This window comes from Drosophila navojoa, chromosome X (assembly GCF_054131105.1).
Source record: "Drosophila navojoa isolate 15081-1374.11 chromosome X, UAZ_NAV_1.0, whole genome shotgun sequence".
NCBI classification, from domain to species: Eukaryota; Metazoa; Arthropoda; class Insecta; order Diptera; family Drosophilidae; genus Drosophila; species Drosophila navojoa.
The window spans coordinates 14425363-14449939 of record NC_142895.1 but is presented as its reverse complement, the minus strand read 5'-3'; the positions used below and the strand labels follow the sequence as shown (position 1 = coordinate 14449939).

The 24577-nt window shown below is 38.0% G+C and overlaps 2 protein-coding genes across 16 annotated transcripts in view; both read left to right on the top strand.

Moving 5' to 3' along the window:
• The window catches only part of LOC108658857 (ras-related protein Rap-2b), a 50547-nt gene extending 46547 nt beyond the window's left edge, over positions 1-4000 (top strand). The window contains exons 5-6 of the mRNA XM_089264219.1: positions 433-525; positions 620-4000. Coding sequence (XP_089120345.1) covers positions 433-525; positions 620-958 — 432 coding nt within the window. The 3' untranslated portion in view covers positions 959-4000. The remainder of the gene's footprint in view (positions 1-432; positions 526-619) is intronic.
• Positions 4001-8581: 4581 nt separating this feature from the next.
• ewg (DNA-binding protein Ewg) lies at positions 8582-24170 on the top strand. Of its 15 annotated transcripts, XM_089264438.1 has the most exons (9): positions 8585-9002; positions 16545-17712; positions 17798-18016; positions 18254-18859; positions 20115-20240; positions 20314-20449; positions 20529-20650; positions 22832-22877; positions 23028-23222. In XM_089264438.1, exons 2-8 carry the CDS (start codon positions 17017-17019, stop codon positions 22868-22870), a joined length of 1944 nt encoding a protein of 647 aa, XP_089120564.1. In that variant the 5' UTR covers positions 8585-9002; positions 16545-17016; the 3' UTR covers positions 22871-22877; positions 23028-23222. The 15 variants fall into 15 exon arrangements, with proteins under 15 accessions (XP_089120553.1, XP_089120555.1, XP_089120561.1 ...); XM_089264437.1 differs by lacking the exon at positions 22832-22877 and having other exon boundaries at positions 8586-9002; positions 18254-18835; positions 23028-24170; XM_089264434.1 differs by lacking the exon at positions 22832-22877 and having other exon boundaries at positions 8586-9002; positions 23028-24170.
• Positions 24171-24577: the final 407 nt, after the last annotated feature.

Genomic DNA, 24577 nt, shown 5'->3' with positions numbered 1-24577 from the left:
CTCTCTTTCACTTGCGGTCTGCTTCCCTATATCTCTCGAAGCCTGCCATTCAATATCTGAACTTTTCTCTTACATTGCATTTCTCTATTTATTGCTTCTCATACCCTATCGGACGCTCTTTCTCGTTATCTCTCTCTCTCTCCCGCTGTTTCTCTTTACGGGGCTCTCGCACTGACACTCTCTTTTCTATCCAGTCTCTCCGCTATCGATCTACCTCTCTGGCTCTCTCTTCCCATTCGCCTTATGAAATTCTTATTGACAATGACATACAAGACTCTCTTTGTGCTCCAGCCAATCTATAATATAACTAGAACGAAACACATTTCATTTCATTGCATCTTATTTGAGGACATATAATCATAGAACTTTATTCCAGGTATTTGAAAGCGCATTTCCCCCGTCTGATTACTCACAGTTATTGTTCTGTTGCAGGTGGAATATGCGACAACCGAATCGGTGGTAACTGTCGATTGGGAGAACGGCTTTGTGGAGGCATCGGCGGCCAACAATGAGAACATAACACAGGCAAGTGCTGGCCTCTGGCGGCCCCGTTGGCAGTGTGGGTCTGTGGGTCTGTGGGTCGTGTAGTTAGTAATTCGAGATGCTTTGTTATTGGCAGGTATTCAAGGAGCTGTTGGCCCAGGCCAAGATTACGTACAACCTGAGTCCGGCGCTGCGTCGCCGCCGGCAGTCGTTGCCGCAACAAATTGGCAACAATGGGCCCAGTACACCGCTGCACCACCAGCACCACCATCACCACCACCATCAGCAGCAACAGCAGCACCAGCATCAGGCGTCGTCGCACGGTTCCGGCTCCGGCTCGGCCTCCACATCGTCGGGCGCCGCCGGGGGCGGGGCTCATGGCTCCCATACGCCAACGCCCGCTCAACTGCAGCATCTGCAGCGCATACAGGAGCGCAGCCTGGGTGCCAAGCGCAACTCCTGCTCCATTTCCTAAGCCAATCATGGCATTCAACTATGTAACTGAAACTGAAACTGAAACTGAACAAACGGTCTCCTACAAATGGTTTTCAATGTTTCACAAATAATAAACGTTTTACAATTTATGGATTTACGATCTTATGTATTCACGACTCAAGTGTACCTCTTGCTACTAACTTTAGTACCTATCTAGAGCAAGTTTTTCGCTCAATCTAAGCCACACACGCTAACCTAACTCTATCCCTGTCTCTTTCGATCTTTCTCTGTCTCTAGTTCCGACTGCTTGCCCATTTCTAGCAGAAGCTCTAAACTAAACTTCACATTCCCAATATTAATTATATATTTCTACAAATATACATATACAAAAAAAATAAACTTATATATAACACTCACAGATAATTAAATAATAAAGAGCAGTCCCAATCAATATCTGTAATCTGTAAATACTTGACAATATCTGAAACATAAAACTTGACCAAAAGCAAGCATTCTTCTTACAATTCTCATTCAATGAATTCCCATATTTAGTTAACTATACTAGAACACAGAGATGATGAAGAAGTAGAAGAAGCAATTACAATTTTACTCGAGCAAAACTTATTCAAATCTTAATACATGTTTACACAGTTGCTATTTCTAACAATATTAACAAAAAGAAACAACAACAAAACGCAAACTATTTCGTTAAATGTGGCGCCCAAAGGCAAAGGCGGCCGTTGAACCGCTCCTGTGGCTAAATATAGAAAGGGTTTTAAGTGTATGTGTGTGTGCGCGTGTGTGTGTGTATGCGTGTGCGTGTGCGTGTGTGTGAGTGTGCGCGCGTTTACCAAAACGAAATATGAAAATAAAGTAAATAAATTATATTAGTTTATTCAATAGAACTTCTGTTAAGGTCTGACTCTTCCGCACTCTCTGCATAGCTCGACCATGATATACCCTAACTGAAACGATTAAAAAGAAAATTTTAATTTCCATACAAAGAAAATTTCAGTTCTTGTCCTATAACCTTTTTAAGACATTTGTATTTGTATTTGTATTTTCACATGTTTTCACATGTTTTTCATATGACACTGCAAAATACCCTGTCCTACTTCTCTTAAACCATATATAGGCGTGCATCTATGTGTGTTTGTGTGAATGTACGATCTTAGATCAGCCCAGTTGTGTAGAGTAGCACAGATATATATAAATATATATACATATATATTCGTGATCGTTTATCGTCTGTGGAAGATTTAAGCAAATGCATAGTATAATAAATATATTGAAAACAATTTTTTATTTTCTTTTTTACTAATATGAGAATAAAATATGTATATTGATGTTAGAATTTATGGTATGTGAGCTAGACAAGCATAGTAAGTAAACGACGGGTTAAGATTGAAAATGCAATGAAAACACCAAACAAAACGAAACTGAGGCCAAACATAGTAACCAAAAAGCAACTAGAAAAGAAATGGGAAGCGATAACGATAACGAAAACGAAAAAGTAAAAGTAAAATAATTATTAAATTATATATATATATATATATATATATATATATATATAGTACGGGTACAACAGATGATATGATAAATTGGATATGCGATATGGGAGCTGCAATAGCGTAATCAATATTATTTAGCAAATATACAAATATTAATCGATGTGTGTCTGTCTGTGTGTGTGTGTGTGTATACGTATAGGAAATTTTTGTTGTTACCCTGTTATCGAACCAATTTAAAAGAGTAAACCAAAAAAAAAAAATAATAATAATAATAATGCTGAGCTTACAAAAAGCCCAATAATATTTAAAATGTATTATAAATGGCAAAACTACAAAACTTCAAAATTTCTGGGCTACTTCATGCTATAAATGTATATCTATAAGAAAAATCCAATATACATACATATACATACATATATATAAATATATACATATATATTTACAAGTCAAGCTCAATTGTTTACGGTTTGAGCGCAATGTGTTGAAATTATGTTGAATGATAATAAGCGTGAATATCGTATATGTTACAATAACGACATGACAAACTAATTAAAAAAAAAAAAAAAAAAAACTGAATTTACGTAAATCCAACAAAAATAAATAAATACATAAAAAAAAAACATGCAAAATGAGATCCCAGCTCATATGGAAATACCTATGGAAGAGTAGTGCGTATTCATGCGAATTACAACAATTACATATAAACATACATACATATACTTATACTTAAAAGTACTCGAAGATCTATTGAAATCAACATGTCAGAGCCAGTGTTCTGTGTATTTAATATGATTAGTAAAATTATCAATGTATTAAAAATAAGACGAACAATAAATTCTTTTTATTATTATTTATTATTATTATTATTTTTTATTTTTTTTTTTGCTTAGGCAGAGCATTTTGATTATGCATAAGCTCTGTATGCACTCTCTTTCCCCTCTCTCTCTATCTCTCTCTTTTCTATGTCAAATCACAGCCAGCTTAATAAGTTGTATACATTTCATTTGGCGTTGCCAGATCAATCAATTCGTTAGCTTTTTATGTAAATACATGTAATTTAAAAAATAAAGGAAATTAAAGATTTTGGATATAAAAAAACAAAGCAAGGCCATACAGAATTGACTAGAGCGCCAAGATCGTGGCGCTAATTTAAGGCAAATACCAAATATATTTCGCTATGGGTTCTTCAAAAAACTTGCTACATACTCGTTAGAGACACTAAAACGAATAGCTCTACATATATACATATATCTATATACATTCCTCCATATATGTACATACATATATATTTATACTTTAATCTGGAGCTTAAGGTTGTGTCCGCTGTATCATTTGAGAAATAGTTGCAAATCGGTTTTCGAACATACATACATACATACATACATATATATTCCGTGGCATACACTACGTTTCCGTTTTCTCCTAAGTTTTAAAGTTAACAATTCGTATATAAGAAGTATGAGTGTGTGGAAGAGTCGAAGCAAAAAGACCCAATGCATGTTGTTGAGAACTAAATACAGAACTTAATCAATGGGTATGCATAACAATTATTAATATTTACAAAATAAAAATCATGTGTATACATATGTGCATATATGCATATAAATATATATGTATGTTTAACAATACGTGTCTACTATGTATTATGTATAGAAAATATATATTTAAAACAAATGTAATGAATAAATGGCAAAGCAACAAAATAAATTTAAAAAACCAAAACGTCAAAGACAACAAATTCATTTTGTGTGGAACATGCAAAAAGCGGAAATGCGTTACATCTCAAGTTTCGGAGTCTACGAAATTGTTGAGCTAACGGAAATATGAAATTAGTACAATAAGAGAATGCCTGCGCATGCTCTCAAAAGCCGATTGCAATCCGTTTTGCAGCGATACGAAAGCTGCTTGCTACAAGAGCAGGCGTAACAAATGCGGCGGCAAGCTGCTTGATACGAGACGACAGCTAGTTGCCTCTAAACTATGTCAAATGCGATTTATTACTGTTTAAACACTAGTAAGGTGAAGGTAAGTTTCTATGTACACGAATTGTAGGTGAAATTTTGCACAGACATGTATGCACATGTATAATGGTATGTATAATATATGACAACACGGACTGATAACAGAAAGAGGTGTGGCAACCTATATAATAAAAATCAATATAGAGGTAAATATCATATGCAAGGGTGTGTGTAACAGTATGGGTGCTCACGTGCGTGTGTGTGTATGTGTGTGTCCGCGCGTTTGAACAGCAACAATAACAAACCTTAGCACAAGGCCAAACAAATAAGCGTACAATGTGCAAAAGTACCAAGCTCAAGGTTACGGCACTAACCACAAGGCATAGACGACTCGGTAATACACTGCAAAGAACTATATATACTGTATACATATATATAAATGATCTATGTATATATGAATACATGCATATATTAATATATAATTGATATGAAACATTTTCAGTTTATACATATTTTGTTTTTTTTTAATATTCATATATCCGGTACGCATTTATATAAAAAAAAGGTTTTTTATTTAACAAAATTCACATACATTAACATAAATAAATAGTATACATCAGTCCCATCATTTCATATGACTTCAGCTAGCGCATATGCCCGGGTTTGGCGAATGCAGGCCAAGTACGCCAGGACAGCACATTTCAAAACAGACGCAGGCGCAGACATGACCACGCTGCGTATTAGTAATATAATCTATGTTGTCATTGTGTGCCTGTGTGTGTAGCAGTGGGTGTTTAGTAGTAGTAGTAGTAGTAGTACTCACGTTTTGCAGCTCTACGCAGGCCAAGTCAATGACTGCCTGCTGCTTCTTCACACGGCTTAAACACTATAAGCTAAAGGGGCTCTGAAATAAAATCCAAGTTATATATATAGCTACCTATACTAACAAAATAAATATTAATAATCAAAAAAATATTTTAAATATATAATTTTTTTATTTTATTATTCAATTTTATGTTATTTGATATATATTTTATATAAAAAAGCTACGCTTATATAAATAGATCGTATTCCAGCTGATATATTCTAGTTATCGATTTTGATCGATCTTAACTAAATGGCCGATGTCATCGATAAATACATAGACTATAGCTATTCCAGGCATGCCACATTCGTATGGACGACAACGGTATACCCCACAGCTGGCCGAGAGCTAGGGCATTTTGAATTGCAAGCCTTAACTGCTGTTGCTGTTGTATGTTCAAGTCCTACAGCCGTTTCAAACGGCAAACGTTTATAGCTAATATTTGGGCTTTAAAAATAATATAAAAAATTACTATAAAAGTGAAAAGTAAATTGCAAAAGGATTTGCTGAATCCTGCCGCAGCTGGTGAGTATTTAGAGAGAGTGGAGCATATAAGTATGTAGAGCGTTTGCTGTTTTGGTTATTAGGTCGCTGGGTCGCTACATGTATATATATACATATATGTACATATATCTATATATAGATGAGTGTTTGTGTTTGGCCATGGCCAACTGTCAGAAGAAGCCGAAAATCGTAGCCGATATATGGCCAAAGCTGTAACCGGATTCGCGGCGCCCGGCTGTGCCCGGTCATTGTAATTTGGCCAGCGAGCGATTCGCAGCTCGCAGCTGGCAGCTCCAGAGTTGTTTTTTTTTTTGTTTTCCTTCTGTATTTTTGTTACACGCGCCACAAGAAACTGTTATTGTTTTCGTTTTCATTTGCCTTGTCGTCGTCGTGTGTCGCCGTCGTGTTCGGGCTCCTGGCTTCGCTTTCGCTTGCGTTTTGCTCTTCGCCTGAAAGTATGCAGCAAAATAAATTGCGCGTCATTTGTTAACGCAAGACGAAGTGTGCAAGTCCTTAACGAACCGGCCGGTAAATGCTGTGTCTTATGTTTATATTGTGAATGTACTTGTAATTGTGATTGTGGCTATATTGCTGTCCATTTGAGCACTACTGCTCCCGACCCTCGCTAACTCAGGCTTGGGTAGTTCCCTTGGACAGATTCTGTGAAATAGTTCCTGAGTGAACTGTATTGAAAGTGTGGATGACTCAGACTAAGAGATGGAGATGAGAAGATAAGTGCAGAGTAGAGTTCAGTAGAGTAACGTATAGTAGTGCAGAGTAGGGTAAAATACAGTAGAGTAGAGCTTGGTAAAGTTGAGTATAATAAAGTTGAATAACTTTGAATATAGTTGAATAGATTTGAGTAGATCAGAATAGAGTAAAGTAGATTACAGTAAAGTACCATAGAGTTGAGTACCGTAGAGCAGAGTTGAGTAGTGTAGAGCATAATAGTGAAGCATCGCAAGTGTAGATGACTAAAAAGATGGATAAGAGAAGAAAAGTGCAAAGTAACAGTAGAGTAGAATTAGATAGAGTAGTATAGAGAAAAATTAACTAGAGTAGAGAAAATTAGAGTCAAATAGAATAGAATCTAGAAGAAGAGAATCTAGTAGACTAGAAAATAGTAGTGTAGAATCGAGTAGAGTAGATTAGAGTAGAGTAGATCAGAGATCAGAGTAGAGCACAGTACAGTAAAGTACCGTACATCAGCGAATCAATCTGATCTACAGGGTAAAGAGTATAAAAAAATACTTCTCATTTAATGAAAATTTGCTGATAAAAATTTGAAGACTAAAATTGAATACTGTATAATATAACAATAGTATAATCCTATCACGAGATACGCGTTTCGAATGAGAAAAGGAGGGCACGTATTATGCCATTCATCTCACGATATACTCCCGAATGACTACTATTTTCGATATCTGATAACATATCTTGACATTTAACAGGGTGAAGATTTGAGTTTGAGTTTTGGTTTCGGTTTGAGGCTTGTGCTAATTATACATATGCATTATAGGGGACCATATTATGGAACCCACATGAACCGACATATGAAGTTAAGCAATATGAAACAATTTATAACACACACACTCGAACCCACACACACACACACACATTTGTTGATAAACATGAATCCGATCCAATGGTGGGGAGCGGCTGACTAAGGAAGCTGTGACGTCTGGTCGAGCACTGATAACAGTAAGAGCCAAAGAGGCTATTCTTACTACTAAAAATTAATGCACATATAAATTAATACATACACATGAATGCACATATAATACTACTATAATTGAAAGTATAAGATGATAAATACTACATAAATTCATGGTTATACTGTAAATACAGTGGTTAAATTTATACAAAATGTAAATAAATTTCTTTCTTGACTAAATATTAAATTCCGTTAAAAATTTAAGCTGCTTTAAGATATCGAAATCGTAACATCATTAACGATGTTGCTGTTATCTTAACATAGCTGATAACAGACAATCGATAGCTGATAACAGCAAAATACTGTTGGAAATTAAATAAAATCACACATTAATCACAAACTACCAGCGTATGCCGTAAAAACTGACCGCCAGCCCATTGTAGATTTTTAGCGACTCTCAACCTCCTCGGTCTTCTAAGCGATAAGAAAAAAAGGCGACTTTAACTCACATATGTGTATGAATATATAAAAATATTTCTGCGGGCAGTGGTCCAGCAAGAAGCTGAGATTTTCGCAGAAGTATTTCTTGTTGCTTAGCATGACTGTTTGGATTTTATCAGAACTTATCCTAATCTAAATATGAAAAATATTGTGGTCCCATGTAAAAAGCCACAAGTCGTCGGCACTGTTTTATAAAGCCGTCGCTTGCCTCAGATTGCAGCAGTTAACTTCGGATTGTCGACACAGTCGCTTGGTGAAGACCATTACATTTTTTTTATTATTAACATATTCATGGCAAGTGAAATATACAAATTAGTTCCATTTTTTTTTATAAGTGCAAAAAAAGTGATTGAATTATTTATATGAACCGCATTGCATGTGAGTCCCTCATTTGGTGTGCTTAGCTGTTTTTCAGTTTGATATTGCTAGCTGCCTTGTGAAGGGCTTACGTGTGTTTGTAATACAACAGAAATAAGCCACAAAGTACTGAAGGATATAAGGATTATGCGAGTCAATCGACTAAACTACAATTCAAATTAACGTCCACAAATAACTGCTGATTTCAACCCTGCGCATTAACAGCATTGCTCCTGATTTACATAGAACTGCTCCTCACTTAACATTCTGGCTCCACAATGCAAAGAACTCTGAGCCATTTAACAGAGCCAACGATAACAACGAGCAACGGCATCGATTGTTGTGCAGCACTGGCTCCTAGAGCTAGAACAAAAATTTCTTATATGTATATATAAAACAAAAGAATAAGTAAAAAAAACGGACGCAACTGCAGTGCGCAAATGTAAAATGCCGCTGTGATTATAAATCTGGACGACGCAGCGGCAGCGGCGACCAATAAGCAATATCCACAACAACGTTGGCGGCGGCGTCGAGAACGCGACTCCTAACGCGCGTGTGTGTATATTTTTTGTTGTCAGTTACCAATCGTTGATTGTGTGTGCGTGCGTCCGTGTCTGTATGTACGTGTGTACATACATATACAAGTCGAATGCAAATGTGTATGTTATCAATAGAAAAACTAACTTTGGATGTTTGTAGAACAGCGAATTGAAAATACATTTGACACACAGGTGCGTACCAGCTTACTCGTTTCTACGTACAAACAGCCATCCCAAATATATATACATACATATCTATATTTACGTTCGTGTGTGGATGTGTTTGTGTGAGCGCGACGCAGACGTGAAGAATTTTCGATTTTCCACTGCAATTTCGCACTGGGCCTGCTCCGCGCCAGCCAACTGCACACATGCACACACAAACAGATGTACCTATATACATATACATATATATGTATGTACGTGTGTGTATACGAATTTATACGAAAGCTTGCCAGTGTACGTGTGGGTGTGTGTGTGTTTTGTACACGCGCAACGCAACGCAAAAGTTTCTGAGCAGACAGCCGCAGTAAGCAAGAAGTTTTTCACGCAAAATCCAATTGACATCAAACAAAAAACATTCATTTCGCTATTTAAATTTGCACGGTATTTAAGTTAATTTGTGTGTACAACTTAATTGAAAACAACAGGCGCTTTTGCACAAAATGGCGTCGAGCTTTATATAAATTTATGTGGATACATACATGCATACAAATAGATGGAAAGATGGTGTGTGTGTATGCGTGTGTGCAGGCAATTTCGTTAGATAATCCATTGGAGCCTTTCTTGTTTCTAACGGTAAATGTGTACAGACAAGTCAAAGCTATTATTATTGTTGCTGCTATTGTTGCTGGCTTTGGCCACCATTGGCAGCGGCGCCGTAGCTATAACATCAATTTCTACTGCGAGTGTCCGTAATTCAAACATGCGCCGTTCCCTGCGCAACGTTTTTTTTTTCATATATATTAGTTCTTTTGTTTTTCTTCTGTGCCATCTTCGTGTTTATGTTTGCGGAGACATACATACATAGATAATTGCAATTCCATGGGGAATGCACATAACAAAAGTGGCTTGTAAAGAGAACGAGCTTACATGGCGTATGCATAATTTGCATTTTTCTTCAGCTCAATATTTGCATCTTTATTTACTCGCATTTACTGTTCTTATTTCTCTTCATCAATTTTGACTCGTTCCATTTCAATTCCAATTCGAATTTCTTTGCCTGGGCATACAAGTGTACGCCTATATGTGTGTCTGTATGAACTGTGTATCTGTGTGTGTTTGTGCCTGGGGGTTGCTGGGCACAGCCCACCCTTGAAATGAAGGGCAGATACACACAGCAGCCGTGGCAACCGATAGTGCCTACTGTGTACTTTAAATTGGACACTACTGTTTACAGCTGAGTGGAAGTCTCTGATTGGTGTGATGAGGGTGGCTTGAAAATGCTAAGCAGAAAATCTGATAGCTAGTACAGTTCCAATTGGAATATGTTTGGTTTTGTTTTACTTGAACACGGGGCATGCGTTGGCCATTTGCCGTTGCCGTTGCTGTTGTTTTCTTTTTTCGGCTTTGTATATATAGTGTGCGCCGTCGCTGTTGCCGCAGCCGCGACCACCGCATGCGTAACTTAACTTTGCTGTTGTTATTCGAATATTTCATTTTATTTTTCTGTCATCACTTTATCGCCTTATTGTTATAGTAGACGTCAAGTACACACACATACACCAAGTAAGAGCGAGAGAGAGAGAGAGAGAGAGAGAGAAAGAGTGCGACTACTGCGAGAGAGCAGGCAAAACAATAGCTATCGATTATTTATAATGTGCGCGTGTGTACGTGAGTATTTGTTAGCGGTGAGCGCGCTGACGCAGTGGGAGATATGCACACACATACACACACGTATTATATACATGTGCATGCATTAAGAATAGATTCTAGGCGGCAGGCGCATGCACTTACAATCACAAACAGTTACGCGCAACTCGCTGTGAAAGCAGCGACAACGAAATACAAAAAGAAAAGAATATAGTAAAATAGAAAATCGAAACAAAACAAAAACAATGTGCTCTCGCTCGCTTTTCTATTTTGTCATTCCCATATAAATAGCCTGCCAGATAATAGAAAAGAATCAAAAGTGAGACCAAAGCGCAAGCGCCAAGTGTGACCGTCGCACGAATCTGCCTATGTATGTATGTATATATTTTTCTGCTTTTATTGTTGCAAATCTTTTCTGGCTGTTTGCCATATTTTACATGTCTCTTCTTTTTGAAATGGTATAAAATTTTAATTGGGAAAAATCTATTTGCTCTGATTTAAAAATACGCGCTGGCGCATTTGTAGGGATTGCTTCAGGTAGCGCTGGTCACACCAACAACACAATGAGCTGCATGTGTGTGCGTGGCTTTAACTGCTGCTTTAAACGTTGTAGCATGCTTCTCAGCGCATTTAACCAAACTGTGCGCACACACCCACACAAATACATAAACACACAAACATATCAGTGAATAAAAAACTTAAAGCGAACGGAATATTGCGCACGCACCACTCAACAGCAGAATTATCGAACAAAATACAGTGACAGCCATAAAAGTGTGTACACATGGGTGCATGGAAAACAAAAAAATATATTTATTAATCACAATTCAAGTTTTCTTTGTGCTTTAACGTATAATACAATTACTTATTTTTAATTAAAAATTAAAACTTGCACAAAACCAAAAAAATTTAAATAAATCATTCTAGCTAAACTTTTTTTCTAATATAATATTAATATATAGCAAGACAATATCTCAGAAGAAATTTGAAATAGTTCTTATCGGTAGCACACTTATTATGGACAGCACTGTTGCGTTAGGCCAACTGTCTGCCTGGCACGCGCAAGTGAAACGAGCTTACCACATCAACTACCCCAGTGTAGCTGTTGTTGTTTTTGTTATTGTCTGCGATGTGGCAGGAGGGGGCTTTAACAAGGGTAGTGGTACTGATAGTGTTGGTGGTGGGTGGTGCAAGCAGTGCATGCGTAACCCGTAGCCATATGGCCAGAATGTGTAGCATAACAGCGTCAGCGTAAAACTTCACGATTATTGCCCAAGCGCAATGCGTTTGCGTGCGCTGTTGTTGCTGTTGTTGTTCATTCTTGCCGTCGCCGTTGCTGCTGCTGGCGCTGCCGCTGCTTCTGCTGTTGGCAATGCTTGCATGGGGGATGGTTGTGTTTCGCTTTTGGGGGTAGCTGCGCAGCCCTTTTTGCCAACGTCTCGCATGCAAACACATGTACATACATACACACACACGCAGAGAGAGAGAGAGAGAGAGAGAGAAACCACAACACAGATAACGTGTGATTCACACACACACAGACATAGTTGCATATATAGCTGTCCCTTTTTAATATTCCCAAAAATATGTTAGCGGGTGGATGGGCGTTAGGCTTTGCACGCATGCAAGTGACAGCTTTTGACCTGTCAAGAGCAGCTTTTAGAAAGCTTTTCAATACGTGTACATCGGACACAAGCCTTAGTACAAAAATTAGTAAATAGCAAATGCAAAACAAAACAGAACAGAAGAGAACGTAGCACGCAGTCACACACACAAACATGGGCAGAGCTTGCTGCTGTATGGTCATCTCTGTCGCGCACTTTATTTCTTGACTGTTGGCTGCCGTCTCAACGCGTCGCAAAGCGACAAAGTCGACGCATGGGCGCAGTATTGATTTTTAACTGCGTCGACGCCGCCGTCTGCGTCGTCGCCGTCGCAGTCACCGAAAATATAAATGCATGCACCGGCGTCAATCCGTGGGGTGGTTTGGCGCAGTGTGGTCGTTTGTTCGCTTGCTCGCTCGTCACTCGTCTCTCACTGTTCGCTGCTCAGGGTCCAATGCTCAGTGCTCAGTGCTCAGTGCTCATCGTCGCTCTCTTCGCTCTTCTTCAACAATATTGTCAGTGTGCGCCGCGTCGTCGCCGTCGCCCTCAACGTCGTCTGAGCAAACGCAAATAGAACTTCAACTGGGCAATCGGAAAAGCAGCGCAACGCAGAGCCATAGCGACAGCGCCAGCGGCAGCAGCAGCGCCAACCCAATGATACACAACAGCCAACAATAACAATAAACTTCAGCGCGGAACTGTAACCATAATCATAGTCTATTTAACCGTTGTGCGGTGCGTATACAATTCGTACTCTATTTCGGTTTCGGTTTCGGTTTCGAATTCAATTTCGGCTTTAATTCTAATCGGAAACTTGAACAAAAACAAATCAGCCAATTGTGCTTATTCATATTTATTTTTTTTTTTTTTTTCTTGTTCGATTATTGTGCTTCTGTGTGTGTGTGTGGTGCAGTGCGTTAAAATCGAAAATCAGCAAAAGGCAAGCATTATACAATATTAAGTATTTCATATTAATATTTTTGTTGCACTAAATCAAAAATTGCAAACTTTGTAAAACCCCCCAATAAAAAAAAAAAAGCCAAGACAAAAATAATTCAACGCGCACGTGCAGCGGCTGCTACCATATTGAAACTATATACTGTGTGTATGTATGCGAGTACATATGCACTTATATCAATTAACTTGTTTGTATGTGTGTATGCACACATATTAACTGGAAAGTTTGGTGGACTAACCTGCTGAGTCTGCGCGTTATGGACTCCATTTTATAAATATGTAAAAAATTATAGGTAGAAAGAAAGAGAGAGAGAGAGAGGGAGAGATATGAGAAGGATATACTTAAAGTGCATTTTGCAAACCATTCGGTTTAATAAACAAGACAGGGACAGTTGTATCTACTTACATTTCATTCCAATTGGAATGCCAACTGGAGAGTTTGTTTAGACTGGGAAACTTATAAGAAAACAAACATCAAACGAGACGCAACATTAGATTAGGGGTTGTCTGGCGAATAAAGCTTGTCTATAATTCGATTCCATGCTGTTTGTTATCGTTGCTGACTTTTGCATTTGGTCGAAGCATCCCTTGTTTTATTTTTTACTCAGTCAGTAAAATCAAACTAAATGCACTTAGATTTAGGTAACGAAAACTCAAGTTTACGATTGGTATAAATCCTTCAAAGAGGTGCGAAAAGAAATGAACGATTGACTACTTTCAGGACGTAGTCTCCAGATATAGACCCGTGGAACTTTTTCCTGATTCCGAAACTCAAATTTCAACTTCGTGGAACCCATTTAGAGAGCATTGAAGACATCAAACCTAACAACGAGAACTGAATATAGCTATTGAAAGTGTTTCGATTATTGGATTGTTCGTTGGAAGAAGTGTATTGCCTCAGAAGGGGCCTATTTCGAAAGGGATATAATAAATTTACATAATTGATAAGTTGTATGGGTTTTATTTAAAATTCCCGGGTACTTATTTGACAGAATGTATATATTATATTTAAAAGTTAAAAGTCAGCCTTGTTTGATACCATTCAAGACCTACCTTTTCATATAGTATTGAAAAATAATCATTATTAATAATTATATATATTTTATTGTCAGTATAGAGATATCCCTGTACATAAATAACATTTCTTTCAAATAATATTTCTCTCATAAGGTCATTTAAATTCTAAACAATTGCCGATGGGTCATTCCATATTTCAACACGTTCCTTTCCATTTCGTTCCTTGCTCTCGTAGGCATTCATTAGTTAAATTGAATACATGTACAATGTTTTTGATGTTCATTCTTACTTAATCATTAAATATGTATGTACTATATGGCGGACATAATTTTTCTTTTTTTTTTTTTGTTCTCCAATGTTGCGCATGCGCGCTTTTGACCTGATTCACTCATTGCTTATCAGCTAATTGTTTTTTATTTTCGTTGTTTGTGCTTTTTTTTTTTTTTTTTGTTCGTTGTTTTCAATTTTGTCGAGCAGTTGCGCTGTGCGACGTACACCACCCGCCATGCGGCTAGAAACAGTGTCAAAATTTGCATAACTATAATGGAAATTTTGGACTATCTTAAGCATATCTCTATACTTGAACTCGTTTTATAGTTTGCTGGCATATTTCGGCTTTTGTTAATAATTATTGCTCTATGTATGGCATAAGTATCTCCCCCAAGATATTCGTTGTCTACGTCGAAGCGAAATACTTTTTCAAAATTTTAAAATAACTAAACTTTTGTCAAAGTCCTTATCTCTTAGCTATGCACATATGTCTAGGTCTATGGCTGTTGAGTAGCATAGCTTTTTGTACATTTACATTTATCATATAGTAACTTTTCGAGTGTCTATAGTCCTAAGAAATATACTATATAATATTTTTTTAAAGCCATAGCTCACTCTTCTTGCCCTTCTGTGAGCTTTTATCTAATAATTTGTAAAGTTAATGACGAATAAGAATTATTTGATTGGCCTATCTGCCCATGTATGTACCTATGTATTTATATCGTTGAATATTTATTTTATTCCATAGGGATTTTAAGCAAAAACTCACATTCTTTGGCTTTCATTATGTAAAAGTATAAAAGCTTATCCCTATTTAACTCAAGCACATGAATATAAATAGTTATAAAAGCATGGGCATGGAGGGTACAAGTCCATAGCTTCAATAGTCGCGATTCTACAAATGTTTCTATTGTAAAAGCTACCGGAATTTCCGAGTTCTATTCTATAATAATTATAGTATTATATAAATTTATGGTAATTATAGAATTTTGTATTGCAATTTTTAATGTCTATTATCTAAGCTCTATTTATAAATATATAGAGCAAAATACTTCTTGTTCTTAGCTCTTGAAATTAATATGTGCTCTTCACAATTAAAACAACATAATCAAAAATTTAAAAAAAGTACTCAAAATTAGATATAAATAATATGAAGTACTTCTTCTATATACAAAAAAAAAATAAAATTAAACAAGAAAGAAAGCTCTAGTCGAGACTGCTCGACTACGAGATCCCCTGAACCCTACAAGCAACTTATATTTCAATAATAATTAGCAAACACACACGCACACACACACACACACACACGCATACATACAAACTCACGCGCACACACACACTCACATATATAGGCGATTGCGCTTTGGTTGCGCTGCAGTGTGGCAATATTTTGAGAACTTATTTGTTGAATAATTTAATTTCTAGACGTACGATCGTAATGAAACTTTCAGAACGTAATCATAATGTTTAAATGTATGTGTGTACCGAAGCACAAGTCTCTAGTATTTGATATACGACTTTTACAAAGATGAGGGTGAGGGGGTGGATTTAGGGGTGGGGGGTAAATTTGAACAAAAACCGAAATTGTATAAAATACATCTTTATATACATTTTAAATTTGGAGACTCTAGCTTGAAAGATGTAGGAGATATAATTATTTAAGTGATCTTCGATAAGGTTTTTTATCGATAAAAAAATATCGGAATGAGTTATCGTTTTTTAGTGATAAACTCGATCTGCGCGTGATATATACGGACATTTTAAAAAAAAGTTGAAGTCTCTAGCTCTTATATCTTCTGAAATCGACGCGTTCATACATACGGACGGACGGACGGACGGACGGACGGACGGACGGACGGACGGACAGACAGACGGACAGGGCCAAATCGACTCAACTTGTCGTCCTGATCAAGAATATATATACTTTGTGGGGTCTGCCACGCCTCCTTCTGCCTGTTACATACTTTTAACAAAACCATTATACCCTGATTTCCCATTTTCAATGGGTTCAGGGTATAAAAAAGTATTCAAAATAAAATGAATCTAATAACATTTATTTTCTCCCATTTTACAGAAGACAACGAAAAAGGGAAACTAACAAATAAAAATACATTGCGCATGCGACTAGGGAGTGCTAGCTTGGGAGCCGAGTTGACGAACGAATTGGTAGTGGAAAGCAAGAGCAGCAGCAGCAGCAGCAGTAGCAGCAGCAGCAGCACCGCCAGCACCGTCAGCAACCACCAGCAACCAGCAGGAGCAGACGTGCCACAGCCACCAAGCTGGCAACCACAAGCTATCGGCTGGTTGTGGCGCCGGCTGGCAGCCAAAGGAGCGGCGGGAATGTGGTCGTCAGCAGCGTCAGCGGTGGCGCCACCGTCACGGGCAACACAATTGTCACCACGGGCAACGGCAGCAACAGCTCCGGCAGCGGCGGCGGTGGCGGCGGCGGCGGCCTGAACGTGACCACAATCACCACCACCAGCAATAGCTCGCAGGCGCAGTCGTCGTCCGGTGGCCAGAGCAATGGCACCACCTACAAGATCGAGATGCTGGACGACGACATGCAGAGTCTGGCCACAGATGACGAGGACGATGATTTGATTAGCAGCGAGGGCAGTCTGTACGATGGCGATCTCAATACGCTGGCCAACGACGATGTCGCCCATCAGTTGGCGGCTGCTGGGCCAGTGGGCGTGGCAGCGGCCGCTGCGATAGCCAGCTCAAAGAAACGCAAGCGTCCGCACTGCTTCGAAACGAATCCCTCGGTGCGCAAGCGGCAACAGAATCGTCTGCTGCGCAAGCTGCGCGGCATCATCTACGAATTCACCGGGCGCGTGGGCAAGCAGGCGGTGGTGCTGGTGGCGACACCCGGCAAGCCGAACACCAGCTACAAGGTGTTCGGGGCTAAGCCGCTGGAGGATGTGCTGCGCAATCTGAAGAACATTGTGATGGATGAGCTGGACAATGCACTGGCCCAACAGGCGCCGCCGCCGCCCCAAGAGGATCCGTCGCTGTTCGAGCTGCCCGGCCTGGTCATCGATGGCATACCGACGCCCGTTGAGAAGATGACGCAGGCACAGCTGCGTGCGTTCATACCGCTCATGCTCAAGTATTCGACGGGGCGCGGCAAGCCGGGCTGGGGGCGAGAGTCGACACGGCCGCCATGGTGGCCCAAGGAGTTGCCGTGGGCGAATGTGCGCATGGATGCCCGCTCCGAGGATGACAAGCAGAAGGTGGGTGGGGTGGGTGTTCAACAGCCGCCCCAGATTGCTGAATCGTGTCTTATTAATCGCCCTCCCTCCCCCCAATTTCCCTAACTGACCACAGATTAGCTGGACCCATGCGCTGCGCAAGATTGTGATCAATTGCTATAAATATCATGGACGCGAAGATCTGCTGCCGACATTCGCCGACGACGAGGACAAGGTGAATGCGCTGATCTCGCAGTCTGGCGACGAGGACGAGGACATGGAGCAGCTATCCAATACGCCCACCATACAGACGGTGCAAACGGTGACGCCGGCCACCAATCAAACCACCAGCCAAGTGAGTAGTCCACAAATCTCTCCAGACTCTCTCGCAACCAAAACAAAGTGCGAGAGAGCGAGGGAGATGGGTTGATGAGGGGTATGAGGGGAATCATATAATGTACAAATAATATAATACGGTATTCCATTGCATTTATGCGCACCCATCTCGCGTTCCCTACTAACACACACACACTCACACACACATATTCACACTCCATGCGTACACACTAACCCACAACAACAACAACAACAGCAACTGCAGCCACAACAGGTGAACGTGGTGAAGATCAACAGCGCTGGCACAGTGATCACAACGCACACAGCCCAATCGAATACGCCAGCTCCGACGATCATCCAAAGCACGAACAATCAACATGTGACCACGACGGCCACACTGCCGGCATCGACTAAGATCGAGATATGCCAGGCGCCAGCGCCACAGCAGCAGCAGCAGCAGCAACATCATCATCAGCAACAGCAGCAGCAACACCACCACCAACAGCAGCAGCAGCACCATCAGCAGCAGCATCTGCACACAACCAGCAACAACAATACGACCACAGTGCACATCCAGGCGGTCAGCCAGTCGCAGCCGCAAACGATTCAATTGACAACGGCGAGCGGTACGGCCACAGCGACGGCTGTGCAGACAACAGCAGCCGCTGTAAGTGCATCACAGGCGGCACAGGCAGCTGCCGCAGCTGCTCAGCAGCAGCAGCAACAACAGCAGCAGCAGCAGCAGCAACAGCAATCGAACGCTGCTCAGACCGTAACCGCCCAACAGATAGCCAATGCCCAAGTTTGCATCGAGCCCATAACGCTGAGCGACGTTGATGTTCGTACTAATCTCTCTGAACTTGTAACTAAACTAGACTCAATCTTCAAACTTGAAACCCTAATCCAGCTGTTTGACCTTGGGCATTATGCACGACGATTTGATCGAAGCAAAGCAAAGATCAAACATTATAAATTCTCTCTTTACATCAAATTTTTGTGAAAGCTTTACCCATATGAGTGTTAGACTGAACAACTGAAAGACTGCATAATATAATCTGATTTATCTATGATATCTAGAAGACAAAGAGCAGAAGAAATAGTAGTTTAGCTAAAAATTGTCTATAAAAAAATAAAATAAAAAAAATTAAAAAAAAAGGATATTAAGGAAAAGAACATTGTGTATCTAGAAAAAAAATCGAATTGGGAAATTTATGCCTTATAAAATATTTTTTAGCCAAACACTTAGCTCGAGAAATTTTTTAAAATAAAAATAGAGGAAATAGAAAATTAAAAAAAAAAAAAAAAAAAAAAAAAAAAACAACAATTAGAATTATTTTAAATTTCAAAAATAGGTTAGGATCAAAATATTAAAAGAAAAAGTCAGTTAGTCAAATTTAAAAAAAAAAAATAATAATAAATAAATAAATAATGTTTTTATACCCAGTTTTCCCAGCAGTCATTTAAATATAAAATTAATTTCAGTTATAATAGATATCAAATCCTTAGCTCTCATAATAAAGTTAAAAGCCAAAATCTTTGAATGTCCTGCATAATGCCCAAGTTCGGCTAATTTCGTTACTTATTTTTTATAATTATTTAATTATATTTTTATATTGAATTGTTATGAATTTGTTTGAATATTGTTATTGATTGATTTAATTATGCATTTCTATTAATGTTTACTATTATAAATATAAGTATATATGTTTAACTCAATATTTTAACAGCAATTTTTTTTTTTTGTATTTTTTTTATGCAATTTTTTTTTTTTTTTCTCATTTGCAGCTGAATTTCATTTTGGTTTTATTTCATGCGCTCAAAAGAACAAAAATCAAGACACCCACACACATGTAAATACACAACACAACAGTAGTTCGAAACACATTGAAACGCACAAAACGAAACACAACACACACAACAAGAAATACTTTTAATGATTTGCATACATTTTTTAAATAATTTTGATTGCATTGCATTTGATGTTCGTTGATGAAATTTCTTGTGTTTTTCCGTTTTTTCTATTCTGTTCGCTTGTCTTATTTGCTTTCCGTTTCCTAGTGTCTTCTTCGTTGGCATAATGCCATTTATTAACATGCTCTTAACATTCTACTTAACAGTACACGACACAAACTGTCCTGTCGCAGAACGCCGATGGCACCGTCTCTCTCATACAGGTGGATCCTAACAATCCAATCATAACGCTGCCCGATGGCACAACAGCTCAGGTTCAGGGCGTGGCAACGGTATGTCCAAATGATGCTGATGTTTGTAAATAACATTGTTTGCTCATCACTATGCCGTTAACTAACATTGCAGCTGCATCAAGGCGAAGGCGGCGCCACCATACAAACGGTACAAAGTCTCGCCGATGTGAATGGTCATGACAATATGACCGTCGATCTGACCGAGGCGCAGGATGGCCAAATCTTTATTACCACCGAGGATGGGCAGGGTAAGTGGCAATTGAGCTGATGCACAACTGTCTCGCTGTATGTGTGTTAATCTTACTTCATTTTGACAACCATTCGCAGGATATCCGGTGTCAGTGAGCAATGTTATATCGGTGCCCGTCTCCATGTATCAGTCGGTGATGGCCAATATGCAGCAGCTGCAGACGAATAGCGATGGCACCGTGTGCCTGGCCCCCATGCAGGTAGATAACAGCAACACATCAAACAGCAACAACAACAACAACAACAACAGCAACACAAACAACAGCAGTAATAATAGTAGTAGCGGCAGCCCATCTGCTGCCACGCCCACCTCGCTGCTAGGCATCTCAGTAATCAATGCTGGCGCCATGCTAGGCCGGCGTCTCACTGGCAGCGGCGCTGGCGTCGCAGCAGCAGCGGCAACGTCCAGTGCCGGACAACAACCGGCGCTGACATTGCAAGCGCCGCCTGGCATTCGGTTCTACTGGGCCGCCAGTCCGGGTAGCGGCAGCGGCGCTGGCAGCAACAATTTGAATACTACCGCTAGCTTTAATCTCGCCAATAACAATAACAATAGCATGCTTACTAACAATAATAATAATAATAGCAACAACAACAACAACAGTAGCAGTAACAGCAGTAGCAATCATAACATTAAAATGACGCTGCCCGTAGTGCTGACAGCGCCGGCGACGTCCACTGCGCAGCGGCGCCTCGAGCCAAACGCGTCTCGGCGCACACCGCAAAAGCGCCGCAAGCTGAACAACAACAACAACAGCAGCGCCGGCAGCAGCAGCAGCAACAACAACACTAACAATAATAATAGCAAGCTAGCTTTACGCAAAAAAGGCAGCGACATAACGGTACCTGCTGCTGCTGCTGCTGCTGCTGCTGAAACGTCCACCATACGCTGCGTGGACAGCGCCAGTTTGACCAATGCCAGCGGCGGCGTCGGCGGCGGCAGCGCAGCCTTGCAACTGCAGCTGCCAGCGAAAACCATTAAATTAGAGCATTTGGAGTAGTAGACTTTAAGCAGCCATAGGCACACACTTGCCACGCCCACGCCCACGCCCATGCCAAACGCCTATTTCCATCAATATTTAATGCTAGTTACCATTGCACGTATCAAATCTAGTCAAAACGGCGCTGCGTGCACACAGACACACAAACACTTGCCATTTTTACTTACATTACACAAATATACATACACACACGCACATCGCTGTACATACAATGCACACACACACACACATACATATATACAATATACAAATGCAAACAATTGTGAATGCCGACAAATACCAAAAAGAAAATATCAAATCAAATTCGAAACAAGAAACATATATTTTAGAATGCGATAGATTTGCCTTAGTAATCGATGAATAGCATAATCGATAAGTAAATTTAGTTAATTAATCGTCACTAAAGAAGCATGCCCCATCTCCCTGAATTGAATTTAAATTGAGCCAAAAATTTGTTTATAGTTCAAACAGTGAAACCAAAAAGCTACAAATATTAAATGAAATTGAATTGCCAAGTTCCTAAAACACAAAAACAAAAAAAAAAAAAACATTAAAACCAAATGAATTCATTTAATTAGTTTGTTTTTAACAATGTAATCGAAACACAAGCCAAATATTAACCTATTTAGTTGATTGAGTGAAAACACACAGTTTTGATTTATTTTGTAATTTTCTTAGACTTTGTTAGTTTGTTTTTCTTATTTTTTTGTTTTTTTTTTGTGCAATCCATGGAAAATATGCAAATCTTTTATTAAGTTTTATTTTGTAGTTTAATTTAAGTAGTTGGATTTAGCAAACAGGGAATTTTGAATGCTATTATGTTAATACAAGCACTGTGAATTAATCAAAATTAAAATTAAAAATCAAATCAAATTAACAAAGTAATAAATTTATATATAGTCATGTATTGTTGAAATCGTCCAACGTAGCCAATTTTGCATTCAAAATGTAGAAAATAATGTAATACAAAAAAAAAGTTAAGAAAGAAAATTTTAATTTAAAAAAAAAAATACATATATATATTATTATTGTGAATATAATTAATTATCAAAGTCATGTGGCCAAAAATTTGTATGTGCATACATAAATTTTATGTTTTATTATCATTATCATTATAATTATTATTCTGTTTTTATTACTGATTATGTTTATTATTATTATTATTATGATTGTTTTAGAGCAATTTTAGTTATGTATAAACAGAAAAGCAAAACAAATCAAAAAGTGCGAATGAAACGCAAAGCAAAATCAAACAGAATTACTGAATAAATTCTTTATTGTTGTGATTTTATAATTATGATTTTTTATTTAATTTTCAATTCAATTCAAAAAAACAAAAAAAAAAAAGAATAATTAATTTTGTAATTTCCTTTTTTTTAGCAGCTCATCAAGAAATTTGTTAAATTTTTTATTGCTTGATTTTTAAGTAAGTACTCAATTTATTTGTTATACTTTCATTTATTTGTCATACGAAGCCAAACAACATGAGTAAATTTATGGACAAGTTCACGCATATATTGTTGTATTGATGTCGGATTCTATATGTATATATACTGATAATTGATCTCTTTGACAGGTGGAAAATGGCGATCAATTGGAAACAATAACCGTCTCGCCTGGCATGCATCAGATGATGATACAGGGCGGTCCCGGCCAGGAGCCGCAGCTGGTGCAGGTGGTCAGCCTGAAGGATGCGACGCTGCTGAGCAAGGCCATGGAGGCGATCAATTCGGGCAATGTCAAGGCTGAGGATACAATCATAATGGAGCAATAGATAAATTTGGCATCGAGATTGATCATGCATGTACATGCTTGAACCATACACTAATACATTCATTTTTTTTTTTTTTTTTTTTAATATACATATATATATGATTACGCGTATATATATTTATGTGTACTATGTATTTATAGTTACTCGAATGTTTATTTATATTCATGACGCATAAACGAAAATATTTTAGAAGTACCTGAAAGGTGTTGCTAAAACAAATAAGTCAACAAAAAGCAATTCTCATTTGATAATTCGTTACATTTGCCATTGTTTCTTAATTTTATCGATCTGCAATTGAAATTAATCGATTCTAGTCATCAAGTACTTAAACTTTTATTACAATAATTTATTTATTTGTTTTCTTTTTTTTTACTGTACAAACAGTTGAAAATGTCTTCGCATAGTGTAATAATTGAAGATTGCGTTAATTTTAATCAATTTTTTTTAACAACTCATTTAGTTCTTAATGAGAAAAATAATATCGAAAATAGTTAAATTCAAATCAATGGAGAACAAACTCCAAGTTCTAAATAAACCGTTTTTTGCGAGCCATTAGCGAAGGGCGCCGCACCTAATGTACTCATATACCTATACATAAATATTCATATATATTTACTGTATATATATACAAATATATATATAAATCAATATTTATATTATGCATCTATATAAGAATTATGCCGAGTTACTTGTACGTATGTTATGGGCTTTACTAAAAATCAATTCTAATTTGCGTCTATGCATTAACTAGTCATAAAGTTAAATTAAAATAAAACAAAACAATTTATATTAAACTAAAAACCAAAATGAAATTGTAATTCATCTTAGGCCAAAAAGAAAGAGAGAAAAATAAACAGATAAACCCAATGCAATGTAAACAAGAAGCATCACTTTAAATTTAATTATTAATTATAATAAATAAATAAAATGTATACAAAATGTAAACACTCTTGTGTCAATTATTTCAATGCTATCGTTAATTATATATGCGTACAAATTTATTTACATAATATATTTTACAATATTATTTTGACTCATTCAGGGTTGTCTTTTAGAGCATCAGTATTATAAGTTTATAAAATTTTAGTTTTCTTAATCAGCGTCAACAGCCGACTCTATATGTCCACATCATCTGGTTTTATACCCAGACGGCAGTGAAAACTTTCAGTCTCAGTGCCACGCCGCTTAAAACTTTAAGCATTACCGGAGGTGTCTAAATCGATCCAGCATATCTAACCCATAGTGATCTAATGCCACATATAAGAAAGTCTTTCAGCTATTTTCAAAGCCCACGAAATTTATAAATTTTATTTGAAAAATATATTTTGTGTGAAAAATAAATAGGAAAGCCC